The sequence below is a fragment of the Solanum dulcamara genome, chromosome 3 (genome assembly GCF_947179165.1).
Source record: "Solanum dulcamara chromosome 3, daSolDulc1.2, whole genome shotgun sequence".
Taxonomy (NCBI): Eukaryota; Viridiplantae; Streptophyta; class Magnoliopsida; order Solanales; family Solanaceae; genus Solanum; species Solanum dulcamara.
The window spans coordinates 80,343,591-80,355,747 of NC_077239.1; the positions used below are offsets into that span (position 1 = coordinate 80,343,591).

Sequence of the window (12,157 nt, forward strand, 5' to 3'; positions counted from 1 at the left end):
TCCAATGAAATGACGAAAATATTGCTAAAACTGCAAACTGCATCCCATAACAAAGAACAAACTAATGTCAAAACATCAATCTCCATCAAAATTGTACTTCAAAAACAAACTATATTTCGACTTCAGTACTTGATCGGAGCAATAATGGCGAGTTGAGGACCAAGCTTCTCCTCAGCAGCTTTCTCTGCTTTAACCCTAAGTTTTGCTAACTGCTTTCTCCTCTCATATGTTACTTGAGCTCTCTCCTTTCTCTTGTTCTCAAGATCCTGCGGTATATCATAAACAACGGAAAAGAGTCACCATCAATGTGAATATTATGACAGTCGCAATAGTTATTTAGTTAGAATCGATGCAAATTACAAGTATGAAAGCCCCAACATATAAAAATTGCAGAAAGAGTAGACAGGGCTTGTAGTTAGATGAACAAGAGTCAAGCAAAAAAGTGGAATAACACTAGCTACTACTTGGAGCAACACCATAACTAACTAGAGAGAATCGATGTAGGGTAGATGAGAAAAGACAACATGTAAGAAACTTACCCTGATAGTATCATAATGGTTCCATCCGACCTCTGATGAAAGCTTGCCCAACAGACAGTATTTATGTCCGGCCCGGAGCCTCAATACCCTAAGTCACAAAGTAAGGGTAAAAACTTCAGCACTAAAAGAAACACTAATACCAGAACAAAATAAGCTATGACTGCAGCAGTGCAACTCACTTGAGTGCATCGGGAATGACCATCCTCTTGATCTTGTCATATGGGGGTGGAACACCCTCAAAAACCTTCAAACGGGCAAGTGCAGCAGCTCCACGCTTAGTTTTGTGGGGAATCATCCTAATATAAATGAACGCAGACAATATCATTCACAATTGTAGAAGTAGAAGGAGCTTGCAATACTGGCCTAATCATCAAATATATTGTTCACGACTCAGTAGTTCTAAAGGAACTAATCCCAACTGAAAAATTCATCAAATGAAAGGGGAAAAAATATTTAGACTGAGAAAATGAGTTGAAGTCTATAAACCACATCAACTATGTCTCAATCCCAAATTATACAAAGCAAGTTACCTTCCAATAATGGTTCTTCAAAACTAGAGTTTATCTTAATTCACACTTCTGTAGTACACCATAAAAGTCTCTAACTAAACTAAATAAGACTTGAGAGAAACGTCATATCCATCAACGCAATTAAACCTTGGACAGGCATGCTGATATATGCTAGCTGGAAAGGTCATATATACTAGTACAAATAACTTCTTGACAAGTTAGTGAACCCATAAGCACACAAATCAAAATCAATGGATATTGAGGCAGACATTTATTACCTACAGATACATACAATATTGCACAAACTATCAACAGGATCCCCAGCATTACACAAATACCCCTGAATTTTTACTCCAACAATATAAACTGATCTGGATCTGTTCTAGTCACAAATGTATGTTACAGCCCAAAGGGCTATCCAAAAGTTTTGTACCAATGTAATACTTGTAACTTCATGTATACATCAAAATGAATACAAAAATCCACTTCACTTTTTGAGTTTACTTAATGAGTACTGTGTCAACTACTTCAGCTTTGCCACTACAAATTAAAGATCTTCACGTTTTGAATGTATGTACTGAAAACAAGATCAAGTTCAGTTTTTTTTACTTTTTGAATGTATGTACTGAACAAGATTAAGTTCAGTGTTTTTCACTTTCTGAACTTGATAATGGTGCATGAAACATCATGAGTTCACACAGGGTCCCAAAAAGGGAAAGGGCCACACCCCAAAGGAGTGTAATGTATGCAGCTTAACCAGACTCAAGCATCAGCTTAAACAACATACATTCAGTTTTTTTCACTTTTAGAATCTATGTACTGAAAACAATATCCAGTTGAACTTTTTTCTACTAAGATCCTTTCTTGGCTTGACCCAATCTTGGGTAAATAGTTAAAATGTTGAGTAAGTTGGCAAAGCTCTATAGCCAAAGATGAATGTGTCTTGGCTACTTTTCCAAAGATCCTCCAAAATAATTAGATTGAAAAATAAAAAAAATTAGAACCTATCAACATATCTTTTAGTGAACTCAAGGAGTATCTGCACTTTTAAAACTTACTTACACTTCTTAATTAACATAAAAAAGCAGCTTGGTGCACGGAGCATTATGCGTTCACACAGCGTCAGGGAAATGGAAAGGGCCACACCCCAAAAGAGTGTAGTAATGTATGCAGCTTAACCAGACCCAAGCATCAGCTCGAAACAACTTTAATGTTGCGCCAAGACTCCCCTTTCATCAAAGTACTAATATATTTTCACCTAATCTTAGCCTAAAATGAATCTCCCATTACACTCCACAACAAAATTATATCTATGAAAAGGATTATGTATACCAAATCATCATCTATGTTGCTCCGACTCTTCAAAAAATGGGGACAGGTGTGTGTAGGATGTTCCAAAAATAGTACATTTTTGGAGAGTCCAAACAACATAGATTTATAAAAACAGAGCCACTAACTAAAAATTACTAGATCTATCTGTTACTTATGCTCCAAATAAACTACAAATAAAATGTTCAAATATATATACAATTATTTTCAAAAATAAAAGCATACCCACGAATAGTACGCCAGAGGATTTTAGAAGGAGCACGAAAATGGATTGGACCATGAGAAGGTTTAGTGTTCATCCTCTTACGAAGGAACCTTAAGTACTTCATTTTCTGCCGAACAAGACCACCGGATAAGCAAATCTCCTCAGACCTCACAACAACTACTCTCTGTCCATTAAGCAATTCTTTGGCTAAGATCGAAGATAATCTTCCCAGCATGTGGTGGCGAGCGTCCACCACTATCCTCTTTGCTGAGATTCCTGAACCTGACACCATTTTCTCTCTCTACTTTCTCTCTCTAGAGCTCTGGCGAATCTCTACTGCAGAGAGCTGCTGCTAGGGTTTTTTTAGCAGTCGTTTTTTCGGTTCAATTTATATGATGATGATGATGAAGAAGAAGAAAGGAATGTAAATGGGCTATGGATATGTACATTTTTGGGGTTTCTGATTTTTTTGGCCCAATAAATGTCTTTTTTCACTTATCTTATAGTTTATGGACTTTTTAGATTTTGCATACATTCTATCATTTTTTCAAAGCTTACTTGTAGATAGAGTTGTACAGGACAAATTGATAAACCGCACCAAATCGACAAATTGAATCAAATCGGAAAAAAAATCCGACTAGTGATTTGGTTTGATTTGGTTTGGTGTTTGGAAAAAAAAACTGACCATTATAGGGTTGGTTTAGTTTTAACTAAAAAAGTCAAACCAAACCCAAACCGACCCGATTATAAATATACTACTTTTAAATTATGTTATACATAAAAATATTTATTAAAATGTAATTTATAAATATTTTCTTAAAATTTTTCATATTTTTTGTTTTCTTTCTTACATTGCTTTAGTTTCTGCAAGAGAGTCTGATCATTCAAGTATAATCATAAGAAATGAGTAAATAAACCAAGATCTTTATAAGCTTTTTGGAAACCTTTATACCTCCTCTAGAGCTACATCTGACTTAACTTTTTATTTTGCAGATAAGAAAATAGAACCAGATATGCAGATTGCTTCCAACATTATGTTGCTTGAGTTTAATTGAGAGTTGAAACAACTTCAGTTGTAATAGTCTAGATGATTTAGAGTATACTCAAACTCTAAGGTGGATTTTTGTTTTTGTGACATCTGACATCCCATTTTGTCTAAAGTTGTAGTTGCTTAATTTTATGAAAGAAACTAATCAAACTATATTAGTTTTTGTTTATGTGTGATCAAGTCAATTGGCAGAACATCTTATTCTATTATGGCTATTTGACATTTTAGTTATATTATAAATTTAAAAATTCAAACAATGTTCTGTCTCCATCTTATATATTGATATTTTGTACTAGAACTCTTTTTAAGAAGCACTGCTCTGTGCTTTTCATTAGATACTATGAAAAACCCGAGAAAAATTGATATCGAAAAATCCGACTTTTATTGGTTTGGTTTGATTTGGTTTATAGATTTAATAACCCGACACAAATGATTTGGTTTGGTTTGTAAAAAATCTTAACCAATGCGGTCCATGTACACCCCTATTTATGGATTTCATTGGGTGTATTATTATTGTTGTTAGATCATGATCTGAAAAAATCTTTCTAATAAATTGATAATCTTATAATTTTTTTTTAATTAAGGGTCTAAAATTTTGATGGAATCCAATGTTACTATCGGAAGAACGATTTTATAAGGGATTTGTGTGAATTTTTTTTGTGAAAATGGAACAAAATTTAAATAACGATAAAAAAAAACTACATTTGTCATAAATCGTCTTCAGAAAATTTATTACCTTTTCTTTAAAAAATAACAGACCTCATATTGGTCTCTATAGAAAGGATTAGAATTAAATAATAAAATCAAGGACGAAGCTAGAAGTGCTAATACGAGTTCAACTGATGACTTCAATAATTTTTGGTCAAAATATTGTATTTGTATTTTTTTAAAGTATTAAAATTAAAAGTCAATTATTAATACTTAAAGTCGTTATTCTAAAATGTAGAATCCAATTATTACCAACTACTCATGAAGAGCAATTGTCACCACTCCTAATAGAATACCTGGTTGTGTGGTTTAGTTGTCAATTAAAATGAAATGGATCATAGGGACGAGGATTCAAATTTATGGGGAAAAAATGTTAGCTAGTCGAGTTTTTTTCATCCGTTTAAATTTTGGCGTAATAGAATTATTTGTATCTATATTGATAGAAGAAAGTAATAAGCGTCTATAGATAAATCAAAGTGCACACCAATTAACTTGATATAACTCTTATCAAAAAAATATGCAATTAAGTCGCTTGAAATAAAAATACAATTGACAAAATTAAAATTTTCAAATCAAATTAAACATCAAACACTATGGACAATTAGCTTAATAATAAAGTATACCAATGTTGGAAATGATACATTGTTAGGCAAAGAGGAATCTTTAAAACCAAAATGCAATTTCCACAACTCTTTTAAATTTATTGTGTATTGTGTAGTCTCACATAAACAAAACATCAATTTAAATAATTGGTTTACTAGTAATAAAAAGTGAATATTTTAAACAAATTTCTCTCATTCCTTTCCGCTAGCCATTCATATTATATTCTATGAATAAGTTACCATTCCTCGTGAGTCACTTATTTCTCCGAAACAAGAGATTAAAGTCATCTTCCTCTTTTTTTCCAAGAGGTAAAACGCTTTCTAATGACAGCTTCTCCCATGCCTTAGTTCATTTTACTAAAAGAAAGAACGACGTTATTAATAATGCCTTTCCCATAATTCTCCATATACTCTATTGCCTTCTTTCCAAATCGTTCAAACAAATCATTCATGATTTCTTCTCCAAAATGATCAACTAATATGGGTTCTTGAACCGCTCTCATATTTCCAGCTACGTATGCAGCCCTATTCTTATCGTCAAATAATATTGCTTCTCCCTTCTCAGTACCATGATTAGCCATGTTTGAATCCCATTTGAGTTTAAATGTCTCAAGTTGCAATATTTTGAAAGAGCCTTCCTTCTCTATTATTTGCTTTATTTCTTTTATTGAAGGTGCATATAATGGAAGGTTGAACATGTCTAACTTGGCTTCTTCAATCAACCCCTGAATCAATATAATAAAGAAAAGAAATGTCATAATTAGTCATTCTATAACTCAGTTAGGTATACTTTATTTATATTCAAAGAAAAGAATCTAAGAAGATATCATTTTGTTGATTTCTTTTCTTGAATATTAATTATTCTCCTACTATATGTGATATAATGAGGCCTTGTTTTCATGTCCTTATTAAATACTTTTATGAATAAGGCTATCAAAATTATTTTTTAGGTAGCGTTGCAAAAATCTTAAATGACAAATAACATTGATTGAGATGAATCAAATTTTCTACTAGAAAACTCGAATTTCCAACGAAAATCCTTCAAAATTAGCCTATCAAAAATGTATTCCACGGACTCTCGGTCAGAAATCTTATATTTCTAACAGTCTTCCAATCCAAGCCAACTATTAATGCTTGCATTAGGATAGATTGTCTACATCACACCTCTTGAGGTGCGGTCATTTTTCAGACTTTGTGTGAATGCGAGATACTTTGTGCATATCCTATATATAATCTAAAAGGAGTTAAGAAGAAATATAGAAGTATGACAAGAGAGATGTGTATATATATACCTCAATGACCATGTCATTCATGGTGATCCCAAGCAATTCCCAAAAATCACATCCATCATCTTCATCATTTTTACATATGAATGTAAGAACTAAACTCCCAAAATCCACAATCTCTTCAGATCTCATGCTAAGAAAATTAGTAAAATCCTTTTGAAATTGATTCAAATAAGCTAAATGAACACTTGGAGGACTTATTTTTGCTATATAAATGTTGCCTTTATTCAATGGTATACCAGATTCACTCACCAACCCTTTTGGTACCTAAAAACAATAAAATGAGTTAAACTTTTATACGTAGTATTATAATTATTTTTTTACATTATCAGTTCATCTAAAAAATAATGATGGGGAATCAGATAGGTAATTTAACTTATTACAATAAATTAAGATAGTAAATTAGAAGATTTAACTTGAATAATCGCCTTCAAATATCTAGCGGATGTATTTATATGTATAATCCACATATAATAAGTGTATAATCGTCTATAGTTAGAATATAATCTATATATACATATTAAGAAAAGTAAACATTAAATACAATCATTAATTTGTATAAAGATCACATTGATATTTACGTAAAAATCTTTACACTATCAGTGTATAATTCCTTAACAAATTATTAGTAAAAAAATAAAAGGATAACCAACCTGAGATAGCCAATGTAGACTATAAGAAGAATGCACCAAATGGACACAATGTTGAGGGAAAATTCTTCCATAAAATGAACCAGGCATAGTTGCAACAAAACATGATACTTGACACCTCTTTTTCTCAATTTCCTTATAAAAACTAGGCAAAAGTTTGAAAACATTGTTGAAATCATTGCCAACAAGATCATTCAGGAAGACTTGAACATTAATAGGCTTTTGAATATTATTCAATTCAATATCATGGCTTAATTTGTCCACAATTTCTGCCATTTCATATATTGGTAATAGTGCATTTGGCCCTGAAGAACATCCCAATTCAGCTAGTGTTATGCATTGTGGGAACCCTGAATTATAACATACTATGTTTTTTATGCTATCTTCAAGAATGGCTCTCACCTTGAGTATAACCAGCTTCTGAATAACAAGAATCCAAAAATAAAAAATAAAAATATCAGTAAAGTCGGATATAGGGCGTGTTTTGAGGTTCAATTATATTATTACTTTTGACTCGAAATATGTATATTATAAGCAAAAATATATTTACTAGAGAGAGAGAGAAAAGAGACTAACTTGAACTAAGGAGTTGTTGGAATAGCTAGCTTGATCTTCCCCTCCATTCATGTGAAGAACTTTCTCAACTTCCATTATTAATTTTCTACAAATGAGATCTAAATTTTTTTGTTGAAAATTAGGAACTAGAGAGAGAAGTTAATTAGAGAATATAAGGTATAAGAACCTCTCTATATCGATATATAAATAAGGATATACTTTTTGAATATGTAATAGCCAATTGATTAAATAATCATGTGACCTAGCTAACAGGTTGTACCATCCATGTGAACATGAGATGAATAGAATTTCTCCACCTTTAAATAAATCTTTCATTTTCAAGTCATAATTAGAATGAAAGATACCCTTTATAAGGAGCGAAAGGGCTTTTTTGATCTCTTTTAATGGGTGTATGCGAGTTTAGATTAATTGTTGGTGTGCAGTGTGTTTTACATATCAAATACTAGTTATTAAAGCAGATTCTTTGGTAAACCCTTTTTTTTGTTTCCCACTAGAAGTTCAGTATAAAGCAATTAATATGAATATTGTGATAAAATACTGATCATATTAATTATTAGTTTATATTATAGGTTTTTAAAGTCAAAAATGAACAAGTAAAAAGTGAACGCAGGGAGTATGACTAAGTTAAAGTCTCCTCCAATTATGGCTGAAAATTCACGATTACCAACATTAAAAATACGCTTAGTTGGTAGAATTGTAATTTTTTCCCCCAATAATTGTTATTTCAGAAGAAGGAAAAGTCACAATTTGGCAATTTGCTAGTATTATACAGACTTTAATATTATAAAAAATTAAAGTAAGAATAGAAACTTTGGGTGATACTTACGTAAGATGCGTCTGTTGGTGTTGACATAGGGTTAGAATAAATAAATAAGCATTAATAATTCTATTTAATGGCAATTTAACTATAAACAAATGTTAATAGTATTAAACAAGAAAACAAGTTGCTAATTTTATTTAATGATAAATTATCAATTAATTATTAAAAAAATCTTCTTAATTGTGACCCGGGCTATATTAGTAATAGACCAGCGACAAATTTCATATTTTTTTGTAATGTACCTTATTATTGTCTGACTAGTAACATCATCTGCACTTTCCACAAATAACATAATTTTATGAATATTAAATTATTACTTATTATACTTAGAAAATATTTATTATTCCCGCTTACAAGTTGCAATCGTTGATATTAATGAAAGACTATATAATGTTAAGCAAAAAAAAAAAAGAGACTATATATTTACTGTTGGAAAAAAAGGTTGTTTAATGAGTAGTACTTATATTATAGATATTGATGAAGGAAAAGGCTGGCGATGATTTTGTTATCTCCTGTATTAAAAAGTTAGTAAATCAAAAACAATTAAGATGAAAAGAAAGAGATAATATCTGAGTCCACAGAATTTATGGTGTGTTCTTAAGGAATTTAATTTCCTCACTGTATTCGAGGTTATGGATAATTTCCTCCCAGTATAAAACGGATTGAATATTTAAAAAAGTAGCGGTACCTCAAAATTCTCTAATTTCAGCGAACTTAGAAAAATAGCAACGTAATCATACAAAGACACAATTTTGTTTGCAAGAAAATATATGCAAAAGAGGAAAAAAATTCAATGTCGAAAACTGAGAGGAGGCCTCTCTATTTATAGACAACAATGGGTTAGAATATGTCTGTTCAGAAGAGTCTCATTTGTTCAGAATATGCATAGTGTCTTTTGGAAAAGAAATGTCTTTTCAGAAGGAATAGCCGAATAGGTCCTTTCTGAACCATTTCCGCGAAATTTAAATAAATCTCATTTTAGTTAATTCAGTTATTTAGTTAATTTTGGGAATTTAATTAATTCAAATTAATCCGCTAATTAATTAATTAATAATCAATAATTCTGAATTAATATTCAGGAAAAGGAAATCAAATAATGAGATTAATAAATAAATTGTCTAAAAAATTATCAATCAATCACATTATTTGCCAAAGCCGAAGCCGTAGACGAAGCCGAGCCGAGAGAGCGACGATGACGATGGCGCGAGGGGCACCCTCTACTTAACTCTTTGTGAGTTAAAGGAAGTCTTTCCTAATATAAGAACAAAACTTTTCCTTTCTTCTAATAATGAGGGAAAAATTAATTGTCATTTTTCCTTCATTTTGTTTCTCCCACATTTCTCAATTCTTCTTTCCCATTCTTTTCCTTTCACACTCCACTTAAACCCAACAATCTCCCACATGAATGGGGAATGACTATTAGTTAAAACATATGTATGAAAAAAACTGTGTGATTCGTAAGTAAGAATTAATTACATATGGATTAGTAGGTTTTTTTTTAACTTTTCATAGTGAACATATATCGGATATACTTGATCAATCTGTAGATTTGATATCTTTGAACCGTCGAGCTTTGGTGTATACCTATATAGCATAAGTTACACAATTAACCATTTAACTATTTCTGATTCTCATTGTTTTGTTCGTTTCAGTCATGAACACTTCATGGTTCATAAGTGTATAAAGAACTAGCCTTACCGGATTCTCCTTGAAGCGGCTTATACTTCACACTTACATAGGTGATATCTAAATGTGTTATTCCGTAGAAACACTATTTGATATGTCATGTATCAAACTTAGATATCATTAAAGGGTCCTAATACCTTCTCCTTGTTAATGAACATTGTCGCATCATGAGAATGGATCACGAAAAATATTTTGACAATGTTGAACAACCAACAATGACTTTGTTTGATCTTCTTGAACCTAGATCTTGGGATCTCCAGTCTTCTAGGTAGAGTTACCACCACGATGATTTATCGTCGGCCATAGTCTCATTCCCTTTAGTGATCTCTCAACTCCCCCTCTAGTTAGGCCTTTTATAAGTGGATCCGACACATTATTCTTTGACTTTACATAGTCAATTGTGATATTCCATAGATAGTAGTTGTCTAACCGTATTATGTCTTCATCATATGTGATGAGACTTTCCGTTATACATAACACTCCCAGCTCTTCTTATTGCAGCTTAACTATCACAATGTATGTATATAGGAGCCACTGGTTTGGGCAAAAATAGAATATCTTCTAAGAAATTCCAGAGCCATTCTGCTTCTTCACCGGACTTGTCTAAGGCTATGAACTCAGACTCCATTGTAGAATGAGCTATACATGTTTGTTTGGATGATTTTTAAGATATTGCTCCCACTTTTGGACTTTGATTCAGTTGACCCTGTAATCCAATTTGTATCACTATATTCTTCAACAACCGCTGGATACTTATTATAATGCAAAGCAAAGTTTTGAGTGTGTTCTAAATACCCCAAAACTCATTTCATTGTCATTCAATGATTTTGGTTGGGATTACTTGTGTATCAACTCAATTTACTTATATTCGTAGCCGAAGCCGAGCGAACGACGACGACGACGGCGCGAAGGGGCACCCTCTACTTAACTCTTTATGTGTTAAAGAAGTCTTTCCTAATATAATGACAAGACTTTTTCTTTCTTCTACCAACCAATGAGGGAGAAATGATTTTTCATTTTCCCTTTATTTGATTCCCCCACATTTCCCAATTCTTCTTTTCCATTTACACTCCACTTAAACTCAACAAATTTCTTATTATAAAAAAAAATCTTGTAATTTTGAATTTTCATTGGTTTGATAATTTATATTGTTATATATAGAAAGAGAGTAAAATTTTTGATTTGGGTGAAAAAAAAAGGGTGTGGTAGATCTAAATAAAGATGAATCATTAATATGAAATATGACTATTTATATAGTCATTTGAGTAGTAAATTTTTTAAATGTTTCAGGAGTAAGATTTTTAACACTTATGTTAGATTAATTTTCATAAAGTATGTGTATTGATATATATTTTTTTTGTGAGAGATGTTATAAGATGTATGATGACTTTGTGAGTAAAATGATTTAATATAAAGTGAGTTTGTTAATATAAAATATATATAATTTAATGAATAATTTATTGTATTTGAATAAGCATAAGCATCCCTGTCTAAAGCTTGAAAAGTGAATTTTTCTTTGCAGAATTGTTTCATAAGGGGAAAAAAAATTGCGAAGGTTTTTGAAGAAAATTTGAAAATTTTAGAGATATTCATGCTACTCAAAATAAGTAAAGATCATAACTAGCCAAAAAAGATGGAGGAGATTTATGCTTGGGTTATGTTCTCTCTTGGTGCTTTAACATGTGAATGTGATGGTTTGTGCTTGTGGTTTAGTGATTTCATAGATGAATGTGATGGTTTGTGCTTGTGGTTTAGTGATTTCATAGATGAATGTGATGGTTTGTGCTTGTGGTTTAGTGATTTCATAGATGAATGTGATGGTTTGTGCTTGTGGTTTAGTGATTTCATAGATGAATGTGATGGTTTGTGCTTGTGGTTTAGTGATTTCATAGATGAATGTGATGGTTTGTGCTTATATTTAGGTGCTTCAGGGGTGAATGTGATGTTTTATGTTTGTTGTGATGGTTTGTGCTTAAGATGTTTCAGTGGGTGAATGTGATGGCTTATGCTTGTGTTTTGGTGCTTCAACAGGTGAATGTGATGGTTTATGCTTGTACTCTGGTGCTTCAGCATGTGAATATGATAATTTGTGTTTGTACTTTATTGTTCAATAAGTGAATGTGATGGATTGTGTTTTGGTGCTTCAAATGTGATGGTTTATACTTGTGTTTTAGTGCTTCAATATGTGAATGAATCCCA

General features: G+C 31.6%; 2 protein-coding genes across 2 annotated transcripts; both read right to left on the bottom strand.

Moving 5' to 3' along the window:
* On the bottom strand, positions 1-2,962 carry LOC129883252 (60S ribosomal protein L13a-1-like). The gene is made up of 4 exons (XM_055957876.1): positions 2,603-2,962; positions 719-835; positions 540-627; positions 1-266 (listed from the first exon to the last, which is right to left on the bottom strand). The coding sequence occupies exons 1-4, from the start codon at positions 2,872-2,874 to the stop codon at positions 123-125; spliced, it is 621 nt and encodes a 206-aa protein (XP_055813851.1). The 5' UTR covers positions 2,875-2,962; the 3' UTR covers positions 1-122.
* Positions 2,963-4,982: 2,020 nt separating this feature from the next.
* Positions 4,983-7,603, bottom strand: LOC129881908 (probable caffeine synthase MTL3). The gene is made up of 4 exons (XM_055956022.1): positions 7,453-7,603; positions 6,880-7,296; positions 6,233-6,493; positions 4,983-5,665 (listed from the first exon to the last, which is right to left on the bottom strand). The coding sequence occupies exons 1-4, from the start codon at positions 7,525-7,527 to the stop codon at positions 5,285-5,287; spliced, it is 1,134 nt and encodes a 377-aa protein (XP_055811997.1). The 5' UTR covers positions 7,528-7,603; the 3' UTR covers positions 4,983-5,284.
* Between the last annotated feature and the right edge of the window lie 4,554 nt (positions 7,604-12,157).

Excerpts from the sequence above, each read along its gene's own strand:
- LOC129883252 (XM_055957876.1), bottom strand. The coding sequence starts at position 2,874 with ATGGTGTCAGGTTCAGGAATCTCAGCAAAGAGGATAGTGGTGGACGCT. Across the intron at positions 836-2,602 it reads CTCTGGCGTACTATTCGTGG|GATGATTCCCCACAAAACTA; the intron begins GTATGCTTTTAT and ends CATTTATATTAG. Across the intron at positions 628-718 it reads GTCATTCCCGATGCACTCAA|GGTATTGAGGCTCCGGGCCG; the intron begins GTGAGTTGCACT and ends TTTGTGACTTAG.
- LOC129881908 (XM_055956022.1), bottom strand. The coding sequence starts at position 7,527 with ATGGAAGTTGAGAAAGTTCTTCACATGAATGGAGGGGAAGATCAAGCT. Across the intron at positions 6,494-6,879 it reads GTCTACATTGGCTATCTCAG|GTACCAAAAGGGTTGGTGAG; the intron begins GTTGGTTATCCT and ends TATTGTTTTTAG. Across the intron at positions 5,666-6,232 it reads TGAATGACATGGTCATTGAG|GGGTTGATTGAAGAAGCCAA; the intron begins GTATATATATAC and ends ATATTGATTCAG.